At 32.1% G+C, this 27,649-nt stretch overlaps 2 protein-coding genes across 2 annotated transcripts in view; both read left to right on the top strand.

The window, feature by feature from the left end:
* Positions 1 to 27,649, top strand: part of LOC134281246 (probable serine/threonine-protein kinase pats1) — a 133,591-nt gene that overhangs the window by 93,859 nt on the left and 12,083 nt on the right. The gene's annotated exons all lie outside the window — the stretch shown is intronic.
* On the top strand, positions 486 to 27,586 carry LOC134281245 (uncharacterized). The gene is made up of 12 exons (XM_062763720.1): positions 486 to 543; positions 4,151 to 4,230; positions 4,410 to 4,644; positions 5,093 to 5,209; positions 6,866 to 6,953; positions 7,866 to 7,969; positions 15,145 to 15,180; positions 20,376 to 20,846; positions 21,435 to 21,674; positions 25,414 to 25,899; positions 27,044 to 27,298; positions 27,564 to 27,586. The coding sequence occupies exons 2-12, from the start codon at positions 4,189 to 4,191 to the stop codon at positions 27,584 to 27,586; spliced, it is 2,097 nt and encodes a 698-aa protein (XP_062619704.1). The 5' UTR covers positions 486 to 543; positions 4,151 to 4,188.

Below are 27,649 nucleotides of genomic sequence, written 5' to 3'. Positions count from 1 at the left end.
TGTCGAGATAAACGCAATCGTTTCTACTGTCATTTAGGGGGCGGGGTAACGAAATGTTTTTTACATTTAAAAACCTTCTCTTCATGATTTACTGTTTGGGATGATTTCGATACAATGTCAATATAACATTAATGTTTTTAAAAGTAAAAAAAAAATCAAAAAGGCTTAGGTCTAATAATGAGTTTTCATAACTCTATTTCTTTAATAGTTGTAGATTTTGGCACTTTAAGTCATCAGTCCTTAATCGATACTATCTTTAAGGAATCATTATAAGAAGAGAACACTTTGCATAGAAGAAATATTAATTGAACGTATGCCAATGTTTTTATTACATTTATTCAACACTTCATTGGACATCTAATCGCATATAAGAAATTCGAGAAATCAGATACAATCCAATATTATCCAATGTAACAGTAAATACTAGGATATTGCACTGTTATACCTTTTTATTTAACCTTTTAAATGGAATGCGTGCGCATATGTTGTATAGGAGGACGCAAGGTGAACAGAAATATCAAAACAATGTCAGCATACCAGATTGTAAGTATTGAATTATTTTACACTAGAAATAGCAATTGGGATTCGAAGTCAGCTTTTTTCCTATCTATACAAACTACATAAACATAGGAAATAATGTACTTTACTACGTGTTTATTATGCTTACTTTCGGTTTGAATATCCAATTTAAGAATGTAATTTAAGGTAGGTGTATTTGATTAAAAAGGGTGAATCCAGTGTACCTATGACATTATTGTTTCCATAAAATGTAAATCAATTCCTTTGGAAGAGGTTTTTCCAAAAACGTAAAGTTCTCCACCTTAAATTATTTTGACTTTTCGTACAAATAATGTACATGTGGCTGGATAAAAGTAACTTGAAGACATGCCTGAAATTTTTCTTTTCAAAATACTTTTTTATACAATAGTATATTAGCAAGATTAGGGTCTCAAATAGCTCTCTAACTACATTTATTACAAACAGGTCCAATGGCATATTTCATATTTCCATACAATATCCAACACATTGAATTCAAAATCAATATTTTTTTGCTGATGATGCATACCTAAATAAGGAAAAGTCATTTAGAATTTTACAATGTACGAATAGGCATCTAGTGCAACTAAGTTTTTTTGCTAAATCATAGGGTTATATATTGAACAACAAAAGTGTAAAAAAAAAATTAATAATTTTGCTGACAATGCATAATTGTTTGATAAGGATGAATTTATTGAAGAATCATTCAGAATAAATCAGCACACGAATAAGCATCTGGTGCTACAATATTTTTTTTTTTTTGCTAAAATTATTTATTGAAAACTCAAAATGTAAAAATCCCATTAGTAATAGAAGCAAAATATCTTGCTGGACTTGAGGGTAAATCTGGTAGATAGAATATGCATAACTATATATTAATGTTATGTCATGTGTGTGTGTATCATGTTATTGTAATTTATTTTTAAATTCAGATATGAAGCTCTTGATTACACTGGTGAAGTCATTAAGTTTATTCATACCTTTAGTGCGGAATGAATTCATTCTGTGCATCTTCAAAATTTCCTTGTTTTTTTCTCTCTGTCATTTACCCCTTTTAGATTATATTCAATAACCACTACTGCCACGTCCTTCAATCTTTGACCTTCAAGGGTAAAATGTTCTACAAAGGGTTCATTGAGGTTTCTCGGTCTTAAAATTCGAATGGAGTATTGACTCTCCTTTGGCGATCTTACCTTACACTAAAGCACCGTTTGATTCAAACTTTGTTACTGATGTTAATGTGAATGAACTTTAGCGTGCATGTTTTTCTAGGGAAAACCTGCCTCCTATCAAAAAGTAAATTAAGCGGTGCAAAATGGCATTATGTAACAAATGTATCGTAAAAGTCTCATTAAATTCCCTCCATGATACAAGAGAAGTTGGATGCCCAAAGCGTTAAGGACGGACGGGTGGATGTACAGCTAGCTATTATATAGACGTACAGACGGACACATTCATCACTTTATATACCCCACCCACGCAGGGAGTATAATAATTACACTACAAAATGTGTATTCTAGCAAAATTTTTGAATTGATAATATTATACTGTGGAAATATAAAGTACCTTTTTGATGTACATAATCCTTTTGTCAAAAAGTACATGTAGTTTCAGCATTCACATTTTTAAATTATAGTTTTAGCTTTATTAGGCGTTTAAAGTAGCACATGAGTCATTCCCTCATCGGAACCATTTATTTATATTGACAAAAGAAATAAGACAAAAATTATTATAAAAACAAGCTGTTGTTAATCCAAGATGCTACCAAACAACTCTATACGGGGGACAAAGGATGAAAACATCGCAGCACTGTTACAGGTACTTGGACACAGATTTGAAGTTATTATTTTCTCTATAATATTACGACTTCTATATTTTAATACCATTGCCACTTTTCCTAAGGATTAAGAATAAAGTTAAAATTTGTGAAAGTGCAAGGATTTGTCAATCAAACCCGCCCAAAAAATTAAAGTTTTAATAACTTTTAAATGAAATAAGATTTTTAATAAATTTTTGTGTGAAATGCTATTAAAAAATAATATTCGTGATATTATACAGGAAAAATGAGAAAATATTAACTTCAAATCTGTGTCCAAGTACCTTTAAGGCCTACTATAAGAAATCAACGGAAAATAGACGTGCAAAAATTGGGAATTTTTTAAAATTGAATTTATTTTAATTAAGCTGTTTTATTATCACAGACCTTTAATGCTTCTGGAAGTAGCATAGTATAATCCATTCTGTACTGTATGAAGTTTAGTCTGATCGATGGACAGTCACGTGATGATTTCATAGTTAGTGCACCAAATGTAGGTCATTAACAAATTTCAATTTCGCAAGGGCATACCCTAGTTAAAATTGAAAATTAAAGCTAATAATAGTTTCTGCATACTTCTTAGTTTATGAAGAATGCTGTTGCTTTGAATAAAATTAGCGTTTGTATGTTTACATTTTCAAGCAAATAGACCAATGTCGAAATATGTTGACTTTTACCAAATATTTTGCGTACTTATTAAATCACGCCCTCGATTCAAAGAAAGCAGCAGCACTTTTCAACTTTAGGAAAATATCTTTTATCTTTATTCAAAAAAATGATTCAGAACTATACAGTGTATGCCCTTGCAAAAGTACGATTTGATGAGGCCTCTCGATGTAAAATATACGTAACCTGTTCATAAAACACGGCATAATTAATAAAATACATTCTCTTGGTAGTTAATTATTAATCGCAAGGTTACACATTGGTATTAATCGACTTTTAAAAATCTGCAAATAATATTCCGTTTAATATTAAAACGCATTTTCCATTGTTAAGAAATTCCTCAATCTACCTCTCACAGCACATGAAATATGTCATTTTTACCAATATGACGTCATGTTTACAAGTTCATCGCGATCAGTGCTTTATGTATAACCAGCTACATTTAGTTTGACTAGCAACTTTTTTTTAATGCATTGATAAGTTATTTTGTAGTTTATTAAGCTAATACAGTTAAAAGTTACAAATTATTTTATTTTCAGGTATTATGAGAAATGCATAAATGTCATATTTTTGTGTGACGTCACAGTAAACTTTTTCTTGTATAAATTAGGCCCCGTCCCCTTTTTCAAGCCTTAACAATGCTGTAATAAAAATGTGAATTTTTTTATTTCGATCTCATTTTGTTTTAAGATTTGTGTACGATCAATATATTTACATTCAATGTTTATGAAATCGACATAAGATTACCCTATAATCATCACAAGCGGATCCAGAATTTTTTTTCCAGGGTGGTCAACCCCAGTCCCAAAAAAAATCATCCCAGAAATTTCTTGACACGCTAAAATAAATAAAACAAAAACGTTAAATCGCCCAAACCTTAAAACCTTTTCCAAACCAATTGAAGACGAATTTGCGTTAACCAGGGAGGTTTGTATTTTCCAAGGGTGGTCCAAGGTAACTTTTTTATTGCTTTAGTATATCAGTTTGATAGCCATGCAAATTCCAACCGACCCTGCCCTAGATCCGCGCATGGTTATGCGTTTTTTATTATTATCATTTGTGTTACTTTGAAACGTTAACCAGATTCAACAATTCATTATAGTTACAAACTATAAACGGATTAATTTACAGGTAGAAATATTCCTTCATGAAAAAGGGGATGACAAAGAATGAAATTAAAGGCAATGTTGATATCGATATTAATAGTTGTGGTACGTATATATAACTATTAAGAAAGTATTGGAATTTTTAAAAAGTTAAAAAGGTAATCTTTTAATTTTAGAATAATTATACAATAAATTTTGTAATTATAAGCATGTTTTGCAGTATATTTAAAAAGGCACAAATTATGATTATGAAACAAAATTAAATGCCTATTTTACATTTGTAGGGCTACATATGCCTGCATATAAACGCTTGTAAATGGTCAGATAGAACCTTGGATTTTGTTGCTTCTTGTCCAGCAACAAAAGACGAGACAAATACAGCAGCAAGAAACAAAAGATGCGAAGTCGTTGCGTGGAGGCAGAACTGTACTAAACCATCTAACTTCAAGTATCATTGTCTATATAATTACCGTCAAAAGGGATTTGTTGAAGTTTGCTCCGTGGAGAGCTATATTCATGGTATGAATTGAAAAAAGGATAGCAATTGAATATAAAAAATTTCTAATCAGAAGGAAGTCGCAAAATTCCAAATGATCATCCAGTTAATCGTATTAGAATACAACAATCTACCTTTTCTTGACACATTCATATTCTCTTTTTTTGTATGTATCATATCAAAACGAATGAGTGCATAATTTCTTCATAGTCAATTTTTTTTCTCAAAAAACCTTCCGTTATCATGCAATATTGAATGTTGCTATACTGTAAGTGGTGGTTTCATCATCCAGAGGGCAGTATTATTTTTTGATAGACATAATTTTCGACAACTCAGATTCAACTTAGTACATGTATTTACACAAAAATAACAACTGCAATATCAACTTTGTACAATAGAGAAATCTATCCAAGTATTTATTCTCTAGAACAATATATGTTATCCTTTAAAACATTCTTTTATATGTTTTAGGTGTATGCATCGTGTTTGATTCACGATTATCAAAGATACAGCCTGTTTACAATGCAAAATGTAGAGACAAATCTGCATCGTGCCCAGCGAAATACCTGTCGAGTGAGGGACATCTGTGTAAGTACTTGATTACCAAAAAAAAACTTTATTTACAATTAGTGCAATCATATGTAAGTCTTTCATACGATTCGTTTTGCACCACATTACATGCAGAGAAATCATTATATTACTGTACATAAAAATACTGTAAAACACTTACTATGGTTACATGTAACAATAATTGCAAATTAAACAATTGTCAGCGATTATCCTAGTATTAATAAAATGTCTGAACGTAAATTATACATTTGCATATGGAGTAAATTTGATAACACGATATTAAGTTGATAAATGTTTAAACTACATAGATAAGAGAAACTTATGATAAATTGTTAAAATAATGAAATCATTATATATTTTGTTATTACCATCAACATTTTTGTTATAAAATATCAAAAAAAAAAAAAATAAAAACATTCACTAAAAAAAACATATTCCGATTAAACATGATAATCTAAGATTTCAGTTTAACTCTGATTTTTAAGTAATTTCAAATGGTTTTCATAAAAATAAAACATGTCCTATGTTGCAAGTAGAAAAGTGAAGTTTATGTCATTGTCGACACTTCAGATTTTTAGGGGCATACCATTTTATCCAATCTTTATGTCTTTGCGACGTGTTAGCGCAGGTGGATTTCCAATGTACCGATGCCGTGCACAAGTACCAGCTCCTCTCAGTCTCTTGCGAACAATGATTTTTTTTCATCCAGAAATTATAGCAGCAGTTTTACACAGTTTCTGAATCGCATGTGGTGTTGAAAAAAAAGGGGGGGGGGGTCGCGGACCTGCAAGGGTGTGGTTACCTGGGGACGGCCTATTCTTTGTCTTCCTATGATCTTTGACGACTGCAAAGCCAATTGATGTATTTCAAATGCAGTTGCAACTTCCTGTTGAGTAGCTCCGATTAGTAGCATCCTTAGCCCGGTTGCTTTCATCTTTGTTGAGGCGTGGCAGAGCAGCATCAATATTGCAATCAAATTTTAAATCGGAGTGTTTAGTGTGTTTCTAAATTCTAAATATCAATGAAAGTAGACATCCGATATAGAAGAAATTATGAAAAAAACTACTTTAATAAACACGTTTAATCAAGGGAAATAATTCAACTCTTGGGAATTAAAACCCGATGTTGTTCTTTAAACAGGTCACATATATCCGATGATAAAAAGATAGTTGTTCCATGTACATTTTCAAAATAACCTTGTCGAGTAAAACAATATGCGTTTCTCTTTTTGTTGAGTATATATTTTTGACCGTTTTATACTTTTATCTCATAAATATTGAAAAAATTGAAAGGCATATACTTGAGGAAAAAAAATAGAAGGTTTGTGAACGGATCAAGAACGGAGAATAAATTTTCATCATTAGCATGTTTAACGAGTATAAGGAAATACACCATTTAAGAATGATTCTCCTAGATTTATGGTGAAATAAACAATAAAATCCCACTCTACCGATTCAAAAAGTTTTTCAACATAGGATTTTAGGAGCAAACCAAGTTGTTTTACATGTATGACTACATTTTTATAAGGTAATCTATAATTTTTTTATGCTCTTTGTCTCTGATGTAATTTCTGATTCCCAAGTTGAGCTTCATCCTTCCCATATATTTACTCGTAAATTGATTGCATAAATCATAATGTTATTCTTTCATTATCCATATGAAAATATTTTTCAGATGCAACTTGTCCTGAGTTATTGAACTTGACATTTTTTGATATAAAAGGTGGTGACAAAAATCAGAATACCCCGGAGAACAAAAGCCAGTAAGTATTTATTCTTTTTTATTTCGTCATCAAAACCGTTTATTTTGTCAAAACATCAGCATTTCATTCCCTCAAGGAAGAATATCTTTCTATTCATTGTAACGAAAAGATTCCCCCTCTTACATGTAATATCTATTACTCGATGTTTATAAATAAAACACAATTAAATTATTATTGTAAAAAAAAATTTGCAACGTTAGTTTTGCTATATTCTGTGATAGAAACAGCAAGAAGACGTGAACTTTTAACTTACTGACACATTCTACCATGTTTGTGAAATATGATAATATAGATAAATTGACTTTACGAGAAGCGCTGTCTTTTACAGTTGACGAATTATTCTTACACTTGGATAGTGTACGGAAGCTCTTTTACGATATAAATATTAAGCCCAGCCTTTAATTAAAAAAAAATGATAGGCTATTTCAAAGCACAAATAAGTTGCCCTTGAATAAAACGATAATTATCCTACCCCCAAATCCAGGGCATATCAGTGCACCTATGGTGACGTAGCAACGTTTTTAGAAGGGGGCAGGCAGAGAAAAAAATACTAACCAGCAAAAGTTGACGGACAAAAAAAGCCAATCAGCCTTTCAGCTGACATTTTCAATAGTAAAAGTAATATAAAAGCCATTTTGGGAACAAAAGTGGGGGGTCAGCCCCCTCCCGCTGTTGCTACATGCCGTCACCATTATTGTGACCATTCGATAGGATTTCTTATCCATTATCAATTCTGTACCTCCGTAGATAATACAGGTTGAAATGCCCAAGTAAACCGTCGGTTGTAAAAGTCATTGCTTCACGTAAAAGTCCAATGTACATATACATATATTTTGCCAATCAAATTTTGCGTTCGTTTCATTTCCAAACATTCATATTGTAAGAAAGGTTTTATATGTGGTTATTTCTTAGGACTGGGGTGTATCTGGCTGTTATAATACCAATTTTAATCATCATTATTATCAGCAGTATATCTTTCTTTATCTACAAGAGGAGACGTAATCGCCGTAGTCGACGTATGTATACATGTATATACTTTTTAGTATGACTTCTGACTTTTGTAAATGTGTTTATGTTCAACATTTAAATACCTGAACGATAAAAAACAGTTTCTTTAATATGTTCATCACTATATATAATCAATTAAAGAAAGATGTTGAGATAATATCTGTGTCAGCAAAGACAACTTTTACCTTAAGGGTGTAATTGTTGATTTTTAACAATCGCTTTTCCGTATAGATTTAAAGCATATCAGCCAAATTGGTACACAATTCAAGTACATAAAGATACACAAACCTGTTATATTGCCTTTAATTTTCAACAAATGGTGTTTCCATTTTTGCAAAAAAAAAAAAATTCTTTGATACTCTTTCAAAATACTATTACTCAAACAGTTTTGATACAGTTTCAATGTAGAAGTGTAGCTCTATATTTGAGAACAAAATCGGACACATGAAGCTCTGTATAAAACTTTGGTTTATGTCGTGTGGCAATGCACTTTGAAAAAAGTTACCCACTTTGAAATTTTTTTTTCAAAGTACATGTACCTTAAATTTGGGACAAAATCAACGCACTTTGAAAAACAATTTTCAAAGTGCGTAAAATTTGGAACACACTCGATGCACCTTGAGAAAACTTTTTCCAGAGTGTAACACATTTTGAAAAACATATGTATAGAATGAAAAGTCTATACTTGTATTCCAGTAATATAGAGTATCAATTTGTAATAATTATATCTCTCGAAAAATTATTAATTCACATTTACTCAATCAACTTCATTGAGAACAAAGAAAAGACGAGTAGAAGGTCCTGCAGCCCATGGCCAACTCTTTTTTTCCTTAAATGTGTATTATACATAAACGTCAGTAGCAAATTGAAAGAGGACCGCCCTTCCCCCACCCCAAGGTAAGCCATAATTTACAATCCCTATATTATGCATATCTTTCAAAAACATTTATGTGCCTACCCCCCCCCCCCCCCTTGCCTGTACAGATGCTACACCCAAATATACAAGATACAAGATATTTTATTTACCAATCAAAGGCCCCGGGGGGCATTTCAACATACATAAATGTACAATTTAAACATTCTCTTTTTTTTCATATAACAATATAATTAATTCTTTTTTTTAACAGTTATATAAATGACCAAGTTACATAATATTGTTCTCAGTGTCACTGATCATACATAATACAAGTGTCCAGAAGAATGTCGTACATAATACAAGTGTCCAGAAGAATGTCATTAATAACAAAACAATACAAAAAATGTAATGCTATACATGTATAAATTTAAATGGCTTAGCCTTAGCATGCATAAACATGATGACAGAGTCTATGTATTTATACATTGGTTCTTTTATCATTTTCAGAAATAAATTTTCCAAGTAAGCATTAAATATCTTCATTTTCATTATTCAATATCCATATAAGTTTTTCATCAGGTGTCAAAGAAGAGAAGTTTGGGCTGATTTTTGATATTGTTTCCATTAATTGCAACCTTTCATTGCTGTATTTTGGACAAATGAGCAAAAAATGTTGTTCATCTTCTACTTCCTGTGTATTACATTGAGAACACTTTTTAGATTCAGGGGGAAGTCCTGCATATCTTCCCCTTTCAATATTTAATTGATGTGCAGAAATGCGAAGTTTAGTTATATTTTTTCCTCTGATCATAGTTATTGACAATGTGGAGATAGTGTTCTCTTCCAAAATTGGTTTTGAAGATGGAATAAGTTCTTAGTTTACCATCATTTTGCTGCCTATTTTCTCTATACCATTGGTTTATAAAATATTGTTTTATAATACATGATGACTTCTTTTTAAATGAACAGACACTATACTTTGATAAGTCAATATTTTTGAAAGCAGTTAAATGACCCAAAATTGTCTCAATGGATGCAAACCATGATGGTTTATTTTGTAAAAAGAGGCATTTTGAGACGGAGTATGCTTCTTTGAGTAGGACAAAAGATGGATGTAATGTTTCTAGTCGAAACCAGTAACTTAGCATAGCTTTAATAACTGAATGATACAGTGGAAATCTACCTAGCTCAGATAGAACTGCAAAGTTTGTTGATTTTCTATGCACTCCAAGAATAGCCTTGCAATATTTAATGTGCATTGTTTCACATTTTAATTTGTTGAATATTTTGTCCATTGTAATATCTTTGTTTTGAAATTTAGAAGCAAAGGGGTTGAAAGCCCCCCAAATTTCACAACCATAAAGTAGAATAGGAGAGATGATATGATCAAATAAATGAAGGTTAATATTGACATTATGACAATTGTACATAATCTCTCTCTGTAATTTTGAACATGCTTTCAAGGCCTTCTTATATAATTCATTTTGAGCAAAGGTAAAAAAACCTGAGTTACAAAAGTAAATACCAAGATATTTGTATTGTTGAACACATTCAATCAACTTATTTTGAAAAGAAAACTTTTCTGATAATTTTTTTCCAGCTTTGTTAAAAATCATAATTTTTGTCTTAGATAAGTTAACATTTAGACACCAATCATTACAATATTTGTCCAATATATCAAGTTTTGATTGTAAACCACTCGAAGTGCCTGATAGCAAGATTAAATCATCAGCATACATTAAACAGTGTATTATGTGATCATTAAGAGTAACAGAATCTAAAGAGTTATCCATGTATTTTGGTAAATCATTTATAAATATTTTAAACAGATTTGGGCTCAAGTTGTCCCCTTGCTTAACACCTTGCTGGATTGGAAAAAAATTCGATTATGGATTTTTATACATGAAATACTTCTTTGATACATTTCTTTGACAATATTGTAAAACTTTTGTCCAACTTCTATCTGAAGAAGTTTAATTTTTATCCCAGTATGTATAACAGTATCAAAAGCCTTATGAAAATCTACAAAACGTGCATAAAGTTTCCCATTCTTTTCATTGCAATATTTATCAAAAATACATTTTAGAATAAACATATGATCACATGTTCTGGCTTTCTTGGTAAATCCTATCTGACAATCATCAATGATTCTGTTTTCCATAAAAAATTTGTCTAGTCTGTCAAAATACTATTAAAAATTTTTCCTATTGCACCTGTTACAGTGATCCCTCTATAATTATTTGGATCATTCTTATCCCCATCTTTATGAATTGTAGAAATATATCCACATGACCAAGCCTTGGGATATCTCCCACTGGACAACACCATATTGAATAATTTAACAAGACAGGATAGTAAAACATGCTGCCCACATTTTAACATACTATTTGAAATATTATCTAAACCAGGAGACTTGTTATGTTTAAGTTTAGCAATTGCTTGAGATATTTCCGATTGTTTTATAGGAAAATCTAGTGTATTGAATATCTTTGTGGATTCTATAGCTGTTCAAGACTTTTCTGGAGAATATTTAATCTTTCGGAATAAATTTCCTTGGTTTTACTTAAACTCTGAAAATGATTTAGCCAAGTACTAGGATCTGAATCAATGGAATTTTCTGATTCGTCTGTCTTACACGAGTCTCCTTCTTTAAGATCATTAATCAGTTTCCAATACATTTTTGGATTTTCTTCATGCAAGTTTTCTAATTGGGATAAAATTGACCTCTGGTACTCTTTACGTGCCCTTTTTCTACTTTTTGTATACTCTCTATATAATTTATAGTAGTGACCTCTTACTTGTGGATCTGTAGGATACCTTGACAATATCTTACCATAGCTGATTAAATTCATATGTTGCCTATGTAAATTACTGTTAAACCATTTTTTAGATTTAAACTTTTTTGATTTGGGAATTTTTTTTTTAAGTAAAGAGTTGTTAGCTGCCTGAATTATAATATTGTTAAATTCATCTGATGCCTCATCAACAGTTTCTTGTGCAATCTCAATGCTTTCTTATTTCTTATGAAAGTCCGATAACTTATTTTGAATATCTTTTGATGAGAGAGCAATTAAAAAGTTATGTTCAGAGTTATCATCCCATATATAATTGGTGGATAATAGTTTTGTATTTAGAATTTTGTTTTTAGTTTTTTCAGGTATAAATTTGAATTTAGCAGATAAGGACCATTCAAATTCACAGTGTGTATCAGAGAATGTTGGAATAAAGTCTGCTACTTTGAAATACAAAATGTTTTCAAAAAAGTCTTCAGATACAATGACGTAATCAACAATACTTGAACCATTAGGAGTATGACATGTGAACTGACCAGACATATCTCCAAGGACTCTGCCATTCAATATTCGAAACTGATTCCCAATACAAAAATCTAATAGATCTCGACCTCGACCATCAATCTTTTGATCTTTACTCTTCCTTTGTAATATGATTTTATCAGTGTTGTAATTACGATCTACAGGGATAAATTGATGGTCATCATCACAAATGAAATCTGACTCAATTGAAGTTCTACCATTAAAATCTCCACACAATAAGATATCTCCTTTCCCTTTTAGATTTCCAATATCTTTGTTAATGTTGTTCAGAATATCAATTTCAAGTCCTTGGGAATAAGTTGATTCACTGGGTGGATTGTACACAACACATATAAATAAATCCTGATCAAATCCAAAATAAGTTTTCTCAAGTTTTATCCATTGAAAGTCAGGGCTTGTATTTTGTAAAATCTTTACGTAGGGTCGTAGATTTTGTTTAACAAGAATTCCCAATCCTCCAAAGTACCTATTATTTTGTTTTGTAATTTTTCTATGAGTAAAATAACAGTAAAATGAGCGCAGATTGATAATCTTGTAATTGGGATCAAGATGCGTTTCTGCTAAGAAAACAAAATCATATTTGGATATTTCCTTGATAAAGCTTGGGTCCTTCGTTTTGTCGAAATGTTTTGATATTAAACCACCAACATTCCAGAAACACATCTGTAAAGATTGGCTTATATGTATCATTTTCTTGTATCAAATTTTTTTTTTTAAAACTTCTATTATAGTGTCTCAAAAACTCTTAAAACTTTTAGAAAATATGTAATTAGATCCCTTCTGTAACGTTTCCTTTTATATCATAACCAGGTCAAAAATATGTTAGGATAAGGATACAACATTAAGTGATATAGAAAGAAATGTATACACACACACACACATACATATATATTCATATGTATATATATGTGTATACATATATTCACACACACATACATATATGCTTAAGGTGTTGTCACAGTGCTATCATTTTCTTTTCCCTTTTTTTTTTTAACTCAATTGATATCAAATCTGTACACATTTTAGGACTATTGGCAAAAGACACCAAGGGACGATGCTTATGGAATTCAGATAACTTATGTACCTCTTCCACCTCGTGACAAGTGCAAATAATCTAAAAATATTTACAATGAAACAGGTGGTATTTTTGTTTGTAATTTCAAACAGAAACTTATGAATTATATTATCTAATAGACTGGAATGCATATTTCAAGGATCATTGACAGGTGACACAAAGGGACGATGCTCTTGGAATGCAGATAACTTTTGTAATGTAACTGTTCCACCTTGTGTCAGATGCAAATAATCCTTAAATATAGCACAATTAAAGAATTACTTAATATGTGTTACATGATTGCAATATTAGTAACAAATCCTATACTGTATAAAAGGTTCTTTACACTGCAACAACTAGTAAACATAAACAATGAACAATGAAGAAGCTTAGTCTTTGTACTGGCGGCGAAATCCCCGGAATCTGGACTGAGACCTGCTTCTGGGTCTCCGTTGGCCTTGTTGTGCAGTAATTCCCAGTACGGAGTGGATCATCCATTTGAGATTTTTTGCCAGAAAAGATACACCCTTCGTTGATAAGTGGTATTTATCCTCAGCTAATTGATCCTGAATAGGGTTTCCATTGGATGACATATTCCCATGATCAACATAATGTAAAGGATCTTTCATTTCCTCCACCCGTTGTTGTATAAGGGCATTGATTATCCTGCCGTTGGAATTGTGCTTGGTATCGTCTCCTCTCGGCGTAGTGCCACTTATAATTATTTTTGTATTTGAGCATTTGGATATGATGATATCTACAATTTCAAATAGCTTCTCTACACAAGCACTAGGTGAGTTGGATTTTAAATCATTTGTCAAGGAGTGTAAAATAATGACATCTGGCGATCCCTGATATTCAATTATAAACTTTTTGGTTTTATCCAATGTTGTTTTGACAACTTTTATGGTGTGAACTGCTACTGACAGTTTGTCTTCTTTGATGTTTTTGACATTTGAAGTGCCAACAAAAAGCACTTCTGGCTTTTGCTGTTTTATGTTTGTGTCCTTTTCCATATGTACTGTACTGCTAAGCTCTTGGTTTTCTTCTTCCCTTTTGTTCAGCACAGCAGATAAATTTGCGACCTTTGCTGATAAATTCTCAATTTCTGTATTTTTTTCATCTAATTTTCGCACCATGTGATCTGATTCAACAGCTTTTCAAAATGCGTTAATTTGGTCCCAAATTTAACGAACTTTGAAAAAAAAATTCAAAGTGCGTAATTTTTCAAATTGCGTGGTAACAACGCCGTCGCTTTTTTGTAGCTCACCTGGGAATCATTTTTTGCAAATGGTATCGCATAATTAAATATAGTTTACTCCTGCATGACTGTATTCTTTATACTTTATTTACTTTTCAAAGGTTCCAAATTTTTACATTCCTATTAAAAGGGCCGTCATGGACCGTTTTAATATCATTAAAACATTAGTATACCATCATCTTTTGTTCATTTGATACTTTTGATTTCTGGGGAGGCCGATTACAGTCCAATATTATACTTATTGAATTGCTACAGGTAAGTTATGGGATTAAAAAAAGTAGACCAGAAATAAGCATAAATAAATGTTAATATTTTAAGGCAATGGGTGTAGCGAGTCTTGCCATGTAATGAAATGTGTTCCAAGTCACAGAAACAAAAACTGAAACTTTGTTTTTTCAATAAATGATGAAATGTATATATGTATAAATCACAATGAATTTCAAATCTTAAATTTGAAGAAAATACTAGTATGTCTGAATGTTATTGCAATGAAATGTACATCAATAACACAAGAGAGGATTCATGTATAACTTCCCCTGGCAAGAACCAATCCTTCTTGTTTCTAGTCACTTCTTGTCACTAGTACTTTTAATAATTTTGCTTATTTTCTGCAGGAGCATATCCATTGATTTTTCTATGACAAGTGGATTCACATTTTGATTTCAAATTAATTTCAGAACATGACGAAGAAAGAATTCCTTTCCTACGTAAAGGTGAGAATATTTTTAGCTCACCTGAGCCAAAGGCTCAAGTGAGCTTTTCTGATCAAAATTTGTCCGTTGTCTGTCGTTGTCGTCGTCGTCGTTGTCGCCGTCGTTGTTGTAAACTTTTCATATTTTCATATTCTTCTCAAGAACCACTGGGCCCATTTCAACCAAACTTGCTACAAAGTATCCTTGGTTAAAGAGGATTCAAATTTGTTCAAATGAAGGGCAACCCCTTTTTCCAAGGGGAGATAATTATGAATTAGAGAAAAATTAATGGCATTATGAATAAAATTTTCTTCTCAAGAACCACTGAGCCAGGAAAAATTAAACTCATGTGCAACTATCCTCAGGTAGTGTAGATTCAAGTTTGTTCAAATCATGATCCCCGGGGGTACGGTGGGGCCAAAATGGCCGATCAAAGTTTTACATAGGAATATAAAGGAAAATTTTTTAAAAATCTTCTTCTCAAGAACCATTGGGCCAGGAAAGATGAAACTCATGTGAAATAATCCTCAAATAGTGTAGATTCAAATTTGTTCAAATCATGACCCCCGGGAGGGTGGGGCCAAAATGGCCGATCAAATTTTAACATAGGAATATATATAGGAAAAATCTTTAAAAATCTTCTTCTCAAGAACCACTCGGCCAGGAAAGAGGAAACTCATGTGGAACCATCCTCAGGTAGTGTAGATTCAAGTTTGTTCAAAGTATGACCCACAGGTGTAGGGTGGGGCCAATACGGCCAATTAAAGTTTTACATAGGAAGATATGGGAAAAATCTTTAAAAATCTTCTTCTCAAGAACCACTTGGCCAGGAAAGATGAAACTCATGTTTAATCATCCTCAGGTAGTGTAAATTCAAGTTTGTTCAAATCAAATTACCCCCTGGGGGATTAAAATTCAAGCCCCCCCCCACCCTCAGTAAATTTTCATTTCTGATCTGATATGTGCTTTTTTCTAGCCAATTGCTCAGGTGAGCGATGTGGCCCCTAGGCCTCTTGCTTTTAATATATTAAAGCAGGACTTACTATCGACTCAATATATATTTCTGTTGCCAGGGTCGACTCAAACAAATTATTCCGACAAAAACAGTTTCATCATGATAAGTAGATACAACATTATTGTTCATGATAGGACTTATGTTGTGTATGTTATACGTTAAAGAACCCCCCCCCCCCCCAAAAAAAAAAAAAAAAAAAAACATGAAAATATATTTTTTAGAAAAATCACTCTCCCCTAGCAATGCAAATAAAAAAAATATCAATATTTCTACGTTCCTGTATGCGTGTGTTATTAAATGATGGGATTCTTAATCCCTGACCGAATTCTGCTCGTGTGTAGACTGTGTAAACTTATAGAATGTGTCGCAAAACCCGAACTGAAATGGAAATTTTTAAACTATAAACTGGGTTCATGTACAAGTTCAGCATATTAATCTATATAGACTTTGAATTATATATGTAAGTTACTTTAGGATTACATAAGTATATTTCAGTAATTTAAAAAAAAATCAGCTTATATTTTCGCGGCCCAGTGTAAAGACGAATAATGATCCCCATCGAATAATGACCGGGGTCATTTTTCAACGTCAAAAAATGACCCCCTACTCGTAGAAAAAAAATCATTTTTTGTAGAAAAAGTGCCATAGGGGTCATTATTTTATATGTTTGTCCTATAAAAAAATGACCCCATTGAAAAATGACCCCCTTTAAAGTGAAAAGAGATTCTTTAATTGTCAAGTAATAAAATTTCTTTTTAATATTCCCCCTTATAATGTTTGCTTAAAGAATGATATATTGCACTTGTTTTTAGAAATCAAACCATGCAACAATCAGGTTCCAATACTCTTTGATAGAAATTTTTCCTACATTTTAACTTTTAGCTAGTATAAGTTTGCCAAATCCTATTTGACAATGAAAGAGGAGGAAATGATTAACGCCCCCCCCCTCCCCTCCCCCCCCCCCCCCCCGAAGAGAAAAAAAGAATACGTTAAATCAAAACAAAACAAAACAAAAAATAAATGAAAAGCAAACATATAAATAAAACTCTATACCTTTCAATAATACTGAGAGAGGCTCTAGATAAAATATTGAAATGAAGTTAAGCCCTCACACAAGTTCTAACATACCATAATTTACTTCGCCATAATTAAAGCATACTTTAAATGTTGGTGGGGGAATACTTGAAAGTATTGTGACAAAGTAACAGTTAAAAATTAGTAGAATAGAAGATTATTTTAAGCTGATTTTAGTCCCTCCTAAAGGTAGGGTAGTTTTTTTTTGTTGCTTTTGTTGATAATCGACTACCTTCTAAATAAGTAAGGGGGTGGGGTGGGTATAACACCTAAAACATGCTCTGCAAAGCTATGGGCTTGTGTAAAATACACATTCTAATGCAAAAACTATACACGTAGACATAACCTTTTGATTTAGCACACAATATTCATTACATTACCTGTTTTACTCCACCTTTTTACCAAGTTCTGAGTATATTTTTCAAAGAATTTAATATGAAAATCAGTACAAACATATTCATTTTTGTAACGTCTTCTTTATACTGTATCATAATGTGAAAAGTTAATTGAAGACCATTTCTTTTTATGTCCCTGAAATCGATGATTCGGGGGTATATAGTTTTATCGTGTCCGTCTGTATGTCTGTCTGTCTATCTGGCAGTCTGTTTCTCGGCAAAAACTTTAACCTTGACCATAACTTTTCATTTGTTGTAGCTATGCCTTTCATATTCAATATTCCTTGTGACAAGACCTTACTTTGGGTACCACCAAATTTGACCTTTTGACCTTTACCTTTTGTCCCATTTTACAAAAATGCCAATTTTTTAATTTACTTGGCTAAAACTTTTAAAAGTTAGATACTAGCACTCTCATACTTCACAAATGTAATCCTTGTTACATTTAACATTTCTAAAGAAACCATCAACTTTGACCCTTTGACCTTTGAGTTTGACCTACCTTTCAAACACTTATCCTTAGCCATTAATTTTTAACAAGTGGTGCTAGGGCTTTCCTATTTTGCAATTGTATTTCTTGTGAAAAGACCCTACTTTGGGTACCATTATATTTAAATTGCATTCAGAAAAGTTTACTCTTCGCTATGTTGCCATACAGGGGCATAGCTGTTTTACAAACACATCATTTTATATATAAGAGGATTTGCGGATAACAGATGGATACCCCAAAGCGTAACAGACGGACGGACGGACGTCCCGATCACTATATACCCTCCCGCTTTTCAAGCGGAGGATATAATGATATATGATACTGCTGATTTTTTCTCTCAGTACGATGATATCCACCATCGAAAAAACAATGTTTACCTTACCCTTTAGGCTCGATAAATCTTTACTCCTTTAGATTCGGAATCATCGCATTGACCTTAAAATATAGCTATAATCGTATGTTATGAGATCAACTTATCATCTATTTATTCCAAATAAGCTCAGATGAGCATTTTGGCCATCGTAACTTCTCCGCAAATCAAAACGTGTTTGTCCGAGCTCGCTAGATGAGTTTAACAACTCCATCGCACGTGTCTAGGCTAAGGCTTACTGGTCTTGCACAGGTATGTGTACTGTTTGTTAGGAGACTGGGTGCACGTGATCGTAATGCTACGGACTCAAGAAATTTACACCAAATCCATAATTAGACAGTGCATTTCTTTAAATTAAAGTTATTAAACACTGTTACACATATTAAAATAATCTAAAAGTCAAATAACTTTGGATATGGGGTGACCCATTATTGTTTTTATTTATGTTAAACATATGTTAAACTTCAGATAAATCATATCAAGAGGAAATGTTCGTTGATTATATGTCTTCTTTATATCAATCTTAAAAGATTGATTAATTGATTGCCACGTCCCTTTTGAGAATTTTTCACTAAGAAACAGACGTTAATATTCACCAGTGAAGCGCTTCAAATTTAACCTAACAGAAGTCGTTTATGATTATACGTAACTATTTTATCTATTGTTTACTTAAGTTAGCAAGACATAATACTTTGAAGGTTATATTTACTATAAAACCTTATTTGAAAATTTTGTCGCGATTCCCAGAGCATATAAACTCTAAGATTAAAATTAATGATGAAATCTGGAGTTATTATGTGAATATAGGATATAAAATATGTTTTTCCATTGCATATCAATAATATACAAACATGAAATATAAATAAATCTAAAATCCATAGTGAAAATACTTGATATATGTATAATTGCAAAAATAGGTCTAATTGGCTATTGAAAAACATAGAATTTTCTAATAGGATATTTTCTAACAACAAGATTGGTAGTCATTGAGTAGGGAGGGGTGTCGGCCACTTGGCGTGATATTTAGAGCACCTGGTGTTGATTCGCAGTGTAAGAAGCTTACCTATTTACTGGTTTACATCCACTTGTCTCAATATGAGTGAAAAAATTCTCTCACTTTTAAGACATGAAACATTAACGATTTAGCATTCTGACCCCTTGTGGCCCCTTCATTTGTAACATATGACATAAAAATCGTCATATATAGTTTTAATATTTTACATGACTATTTTTGATTCAGTAATCATACAAAAATATTGATAGTTGAAGAATTATTGAATAAAGAATTTTAGACCTTTCGAACCTTAGTATGATAAATCAGCGCTTTTTTTTACTCGATTCCATGTTTAGGTTCTTATCATTCTTCAAAAATGTTCTGTATATTTTGATAAAAAATTATACTTAAAGATGTGATGCAAAATGCCTCAAAATTCAGTCATGATTCGTGTCTAGAATTTCAACGTCTATCGAGCTTCCATACTAGGCACGTCCAAAAATTGCAAAATGGAAGCATATGTGTTTTATCGTCTCTAGAAATTGTAGCGGTCTAGCTTTACCCGTTTTTGAGATCAATCACAGACAAGGTCCCCTGAATTTTGATAAAGTTCGATAACTTTTGACCGGAAGTGATTTAAAAAAAAAGTTGAAGCGGAATTAACTTCGGATACTTTAGTAAAAACCCTGCAAATCTATAGCAAATTCTTCCATCCATTTCAGAAAAGTCTTCTGACAAAATAAATCGTGCAGACATACCCCTCCCCCACGATCTTAAAGTGAGAGGGGGGGGGGGGGCTAGTGCCCCCGCTGCCCTTTCTGACTACGCCTATGTGGCAAGATTATTTTCGATTATTAATAATCAATTACTTGTTCTAGATCCACTCTCCGATCTAACTGAAGACGAAGTATTTGTGTTATTCTGTTTTCTGTGTTCTGACTCCGGTCCTCCTGACTTCACTGACACAGAGTGGCTGGACATGCTTAATGAGATACGACAGAGAGCAGATGATAAAAATAATCCTGTAAAAAGTGAGAAAGCACAACAGATGCTAGACAGACTGAAATCACGTGAGTTCCTTTGGGAAGACCAGGACAAGATAAAAGAGGACAAAAAGAATCATATAATGGATAGGATTACATCAATGAAGAATTATATACCATTTCCATACATTAGTTATGTAACAGCCAGTGTGTACTTGAGATCACATAAATACAATAAGAAACCTGGAGAGAAATGTTTAAGCAATTCAAGCTGGGATTCACTATTGATACGGCGTCTACAAATAAATGTTCTTACTCACGTCACTATGGAGGACACAAGTATATATGATGAAATATATCAGATATGTAAGTTGTTTTAAAAAATAATCATATTTCTAAATTTAAAAAATGTCCAAAATGAACGATTTATTCAAATTCATAGTGTGATATATTAACTAATTAGACAGAAAAACCATCCCTGTTCATGTTTTTGCTATGGTAATTTCGATTCAAATAAAGAAAATCAGTGGCCATAAGGAAAAACCATTTCTTATTATTTTCAAATAAAGAGATGTTTTTCATTCGTTCTTTATTTGATTGATTGACTGATTGCATATTGTTTAAGTCCCTCTCAAAAAATTTTCACTCATACGGAGATGACTTGATGGAGAGCTGAAAATTTTGTCCTATATACGACATTCAGGATAAATGAACAATGGGGGGTCTTTTTCGTGCCATAACCTAGTGCGAAACGAGGCCTGGGTTTAACGATCTACTTCGAAGGACCGGTCTCCACGTCTAACAATATGATTAGAACGTGAGGATCAACTGTTTACTTCGCTACACTAGAGCAGACCTTCCAACCACTGCGTCACGTGGCCGATTGTTCTTTTTGGGAATTACATTTACCGAATTCTATGTATACGCTTTTAAAACATTCATTTTCTTCAACAGTGAATATCCCAGACAATATACTAAATGATAGTGAAGATAATCGAGAACAATTTCTACTGGACCTAAGAAGAGATGGGGAAGCTTTTCATTACCTTAGAAAATGCAAAGATAGTGTACATCAGGTGACATGGCTATGGAGATATTGGATAAATGCGAGACCTGACATCGTAAGATCCTGTATAGGTCTACATCCACACAATGATATTTACATCATTGACAACAAAGCTTACAGAAAACCAAGTAAGAAAAAATGCAATTATAATAACGTATGCTAAAATACTTAATCTTCATTAAAGTATGTGTAATTTCAGTGTAATTTTATAAATTGACTCAACAAAGATTATCCCCTTCCAAATCCTACGTTTCTTTGCTTTCAATTTAATTTTATAAGTTGACTTTACAAAAATAATCGTATTCATTACGCTACAACGTATTCAATCAGCTTTCCAGTTTTTCTTTACCGCGCGGTGTTCATACAACACTATTTATTGTTATCATACACAGTTCCATTATAGAGAAAAAGAAGTTCTTATCCTATCAAACGAAAATATCGATGCGAGAAGAATGCGCATTTCCTCAAAAATTTTTCTACATGTAATTGATTACATCTTATATTTAACTGTATTAGAACATATCTAATACATTTTTAATCTAATGTTGAAGAGCAATTTTTTAAAAAATTGAGGGCTGTATATTACATGTTATGTAATACATTTCACAAAGGCAACACTGTCTACGTTTTTTCTTACACAGTTCCTTCACATTAGCAGTATTTCTTTGAAGGACTGGACACTAACAAATCAAATGTAGTTAAATTCAATTCCATTGGTTTAGATTTCGAAGTGGCATGAAAGTATGCTCAAAAAAAAAAATCTGAAATTAGACATATCGAGATAACGAACAGAATTAAAGATCAAAAGTCCATAAAAATATACAAAATAGGAGCAGAGCAATCGCAGACCCCCCATAACCTCAGAGGTGGGATCAGGTGCAATGGAGTAAATGAAAGTAAATGTGGGATATTTCCACGTACAGTATGGGTATGCATAAATCAAACAATTCAATACCCTACTTTCCAAATAAATAACACAATAAAAAATGGAGCTGAATGAGAAATCCTTTCTTTATACATGTATTACATGTAATATGTATCAGGCATCAAGATCAGAGGACATTCGCATTTTATATGTTACTTGAAATTCAGATTTTATAGTATTATGTAAGGTTCTTTTCCAAACGGATTCTAGACGAATTTTGAGGAATATACCAAACTGATTCAGTTTTCGATAGACAGTGATAATAAAACTAGTTTGTGACATTTTGGAATGTGATCGTTCAAAAAATCCCTAGATATTGTTCGTCGTCATTATATACTATATAATACTAGATTTAAGTTTTGTTAATATGTAATTTATTAGTTTCATTCAATTTGGTAAAATGAGACTCATGGTTGTCAATTTTAAAACCAACATCTTTTGTCACCAAGGAGCATGTTACCGATACAGTATCTTTAAAAATAACGTCGGCAAATTTTCTTAAAATTATAACTCTTTCTTTTAATTCATATAAGGTTTGAAACGTCTCTTCAATTCACGAGAAGGTATCCATAACACTTATACACCTAGTTTGCCAACAGTTGTAACTATGTTAATCCCTAATGGGATCCAACTCAATGAAATTGAAAACATAACAGATAAAAACATTGAATACACATATTATTTACACATACTTCTCATTTATTACTATTACATGGAGTATGTCCTAATTCATGACTGTGGATTTTGGTAAGAATTATCTCTCCTTTTTTAATTAATAAAAAAATCAATTAAAAACATTTTAGCTGGTAAAAAAAATTATTTTCAATTGTTATTCTATTTCAAATGTTTAAATGCATCTTTCCATCGCAGGATTTATTGATATTAAAATTTCTAGAATTTTTATTTTGATAAAAAAACCTCTTTTCCCCATAGACTCCATGCAATGCTAATTAACTGCTGCTCAATAAATGAAATTTTTGAAAAGCTCTCGTATGCAATTTTTTTCCACTATAAATTGCTTTAATATAATATCAGCGTATTATGTACTTGACGGACATTTAAGGGTAGGGAATTAGGTCCAATTAGGGATGGAAATCCTTAAATAGTAGCATTTCATTTGTCAATGTTTTCATCTCTTTACCAGTTAATTGTGCTTACAAAATCAGCCACTCCAAGACATCTACATCTTACCATGAAATTCTAATTTTTAAAGTATTTGTTCAACTTTTAACCATTTAATTGTTCCTCGATTTTCCTCGTCCATGCAGAGAGCTTGTCATTTAAATACCGATACCACCTGTATTATCTACACAAAAATGCACGACATATATTTATTATATTCCTTTAACATGTTTAAAACTCTTCTTCTCAAGAACCAATGTGCCAGAAAAAATGAAACTTATGGAAATATATGGGAACATTCTTTAAATATCTTCTTCTCATGATCAAGAACTGCAATGCCATAATTGCTCATATTTATATGGATGCATCCTCAGGTAGTGTAGATTCAAGTTTGTTCAAATCATGACCCCTAGGGGTTACGTGGGGCCACAATGACCGACCAAAGATTTATATAGAAATATGTGGGAAAATTCTTAAAATATCTTCTTCTCAAGAACAGCAATGCCATAATTGCTCATATTTATATGGATGCATCCTCAGGTAGTGTAGATTCAAATTTGTTCAAATCATAACCCCTGGGGCTAGGGTGGGGCCATAATGGCCATCAAATTTTTTTACATAGGAATATATAGAAAAAAATATCATAAAAAGTATTCTTCTCAAGAACCACTGGGCCAGGAAAGATTAAACGTATGTGGAATCATCCTGAGGTAGTGTAAATTAAAGTTTGTTCAAATCATGACCCCCGGGGTTAGGGTGGGCGAAAATGGCCGATCAAAGTTTTACATAGGAATATATAGGAAAAATCTTTTAAAATCTTCTTCTCAAGAACCATTGAGACAGGAAAGATAAAACTCATGTGAAATTGTCATCAGGTAGTGTAAATTCAAATTTGTTCAAATCATGATCCCTGGGGCAAGGTTGGGGCCACAATGGCTGTTAAAAGTTTTATATAGGAAAAAAATCTTCTTCTCAAGAACCACTGGGCCAGGAAAGAATGAAACTCATGTGGAATCATCCTCAGGTAGTGTAGATTCGAGTTTGTTCAAATCATTAGCCACCGGGAGAGGGTGGTGCCAAAATGGCCGATCAGACTTATTCATAAGAATATATAGGAAAATCTTTTAAAATCTCCTTTTCAAAGCTATGATTAGTGATATTTAATTTTATTTTGAATCATCCTCAGCAAGTGTTGATTCTTCATTGTAGATTGTTGAAATCATGAACCCCCTTGGAGTTTAAAATTTAAGCCCCTCCCCTTCCAACCTCAGTAAACTTTCATTTTTGATCTTTTTGCATTTTCCTAGCGGGGGTGCTCAGGTGAGCGCTCTGCCCCTAGGCCTCTTGTTTATAATCATTTTAAAGCATTAGTTACGTTTATAAATACAAGGTAATGAAAAAATTAATTTATTTTTTTTAGTTTAAATGGGTATATGTCCTTCCAAGTGTTATCTATTAGAGGTTCAATTAGAAACGTTATAACGTATGAAAAAAGTTAATCTCAGTGTTAAACACGATTTGTTTATTAAGACAACTGTATAAAATTGGGTTGTAATACCGTTAAATTAAAAAAAAAGTTATTTCAAAAGTGTATGAACGTTTTACTGTTGTACATTTTGAATTTACTGGATGGCAGTGACAGAGCCCCTCGGTAAGTTAAAAATGTACAACATTTTAATGAATTAGTCCAAAATGGGGACAAAGTATCTATAACCTTTGAAGTTTACCATACTTGTTTTATTTTTTGTTTTTTAGACTTGCACTGGTTAGCAATAAATATACAGATATATCTCTAATGTACTTCTTTGTTTTTTTTACAGGTTCATTCCATTTGTTTCAATCGAATGTCAGATGTTTACTGTATACCTTGCTTTCAGTTGAGAATTATAAGCTAGATGTCAATAAACAATCCCACAGAATCACAAGGGACAAAATCAGAGAGAGATATTTCCCTGATATTACTGACGACGGATTGGAAGATCTTCCTGATGGAATCACAGAAACCAAGAAAAGTGTGATAACCTTTTTATCAGACGACATCCGACATGATGTCATGTACGCCTTTGTGACGGAGTGTCTGGTGGAGGACAGTGATCTGGAGTTTTTCTTAACAATAGCGTCACGTGACGTGATATCAGAATACTGTAGATCCTGGGATTATAAGAGAAGTGATAGAGAGAGGTGTCTCTATTTACCAGTTAGACCGGGAGAATTGTATAACATTTTTATAGACAAACTACAGCTGGACATCATTTCACACTGCACCGTAACTGATCGGGAGATTCATAACAAAATAAGTGAACAATGTGAGTAAAACTGAAGTATTTTTTCTCTCTTATATAATGGAACAATACTTTTCATTCCAATTCCAGAATATTCACTACCTTTAAAGTCTAATTAATTGATATACAGACGAACAGTATGAATTTAACAGCATTTAAAAGTATATCAAGTGTAGCCAGCCATATCTCCCTTGATCCATCTATTGCATGACTTAAGATATGAGGACGAAAATATATTCATTTTCTCTTTGGTAAATAGATTAACAATATTTTAAACTGAATTTTTAATTAAAAAACAATTATTTATCTTTCAAATTTTCATATATCAATAAATTCTTGAAAATTGCATAAAAATCATTTTTAGTGTCAAATTCTGCATAAGATAAATTTATATAATTGTACGCTTCGCCGAGCAGATTTTAATCTAAAAGAAACAATAAAATTACTTTACAATTTAATAACACAAAACATGTAACAGGTTTCCCTCTCCCGCGAATTTATGGCTCTAAAGTAGCTTATTGCACGAAGAAAATGCTCGAGAGTAGAATTTTCCCATAGTAAAAAATCTCTGTAGAGAACGATTTCTCCTACAAAAATCCAGTTTAAATTTTCTTGGGAAAACCCTCGGTACTATACAAACAATCTAAGCATTAAAATTGAATTCTTTACTAACAGTGCTTTAAAAAAAAAAAAATAATAATATTGAACATTTCTCCGAATTTCTTGTTTTCCTTTGACTATTACTAAATCATATATTTCTACAGTTTTGAAATAAAAAATACCTTTAAAACATTTGCCCTATGCATTCAAATACAATATCACAACGTACCTTACATATTTTACAGAAGTTTTTTTTTTCTTTTAACTTTGTTATAGTATAAAATAAATGAACGAACAAATGAAAGTAAAATAAAAAAATATATATAGTTAAATAATTACATAATAATGATTTTAAATAAAGTCATGAAAATCATTTTTTGATTTTAAAGGAAAAAAAGGATTTTGCTTACAAAATAACATTTTAAGAATCAAAACAATAACGACCCTTTTTAATCAAGGATGTTTTTATCTCGTTACTTAATAAATTAAATGTACCTAAATTCTGAAATGAAACAAAACTTAGTGAATGAGTCATGATGCATATAATTTTTGAAAGGGGCTTTTTTAGTGAGAGTTCCGGACGAAGTGCTGCAGTGGGACCAAGAGGCGAGGGAGCGTTACGTGAAGTATGCTAAGTCAGGAACAGAGAGAGTGCATCATGCCCGGGGGATGATTGTGGGATGTGCTGGGGCGGGGAAAACCACGCTTCTTAAACGCCTGCTCGGATGTACTGAAGAAGAGATTAAGGAAGTAAAATCTACCGAGGGATTGGAGGTGCATGACGAAGTCTTTGAAATATGTGATGAAACAAAATCTCTGAAAGGCAAGATGTCTGAAAAAAAAATTTTCTGCCTCTTGGCAAACATACAAAAACATAAGACCCTTTCATGTTTTCTTCCAATTCCAATTTAATTACGAGGAAAAGGAATTGAAAACAAGTGAAATTTACCAGTATACTTTTTTTGAAAAGGTGAAAACACTAAAGTAATCATTGTTATAAGCACATTAATGATCACATGTCAAATATGAAAGCCCTATATCTTCTCAATCAAAAGTTATAAGAAACAATAAATGTTTGTGAAACACAGATGCCCCCTGTATGGCATCATAGCGAAATTTGAATTTATCTTTGGTGTAAAATGAAATATATTGGTACCAAATGTAGGGTCTTCTC

The sequence above is a fragment of the Saccostrea cucullata genome, unplaced genomic scaffold, assembly GCF_032062105.1.
Source record: "Saccostrea cucullata isolate Sc308-1 unplaced genomic scaffold, CSIRO_AGI_Scuc_v1 ctg644, whole genome shotgun sequence".
Lineage (NCBI taxonomy): Eukaryota > Metazoa > Mollusca > Bivalvia > Ostreida > Ostreidae > Saccostrea > Saccostrea cuccullata.
The sequence above is the reverse complement of the archived record's forward strand: the minus strand, read 5'-3'. Positions and strand labels throughout refer to the sequence as shown.

Bases quoted from the DNA above. Each gene is read 5' to 3' on its own strand.
- LOC134281245 (XM_062763720.1), top strand. From the start codon at position 4,189: ATGAAATTAAAGGCAATGTTGATATCGATATTAATAGTTGTG. The intron at 20,847-21,434 runs GTAAGTTGTTTT...TTTCTTCAACAG, and splicing joins TGATGAAATATATCAGATAT to TGAATATCCCAGACAATATA. The intron at 21,675-25,413 runs GTAAGAAAAAAT...TTTTTTTTACAG, and splicing joins CAAAGCTTACAGAAAACCAA to GTTCATTCCATTTGTTTCAA.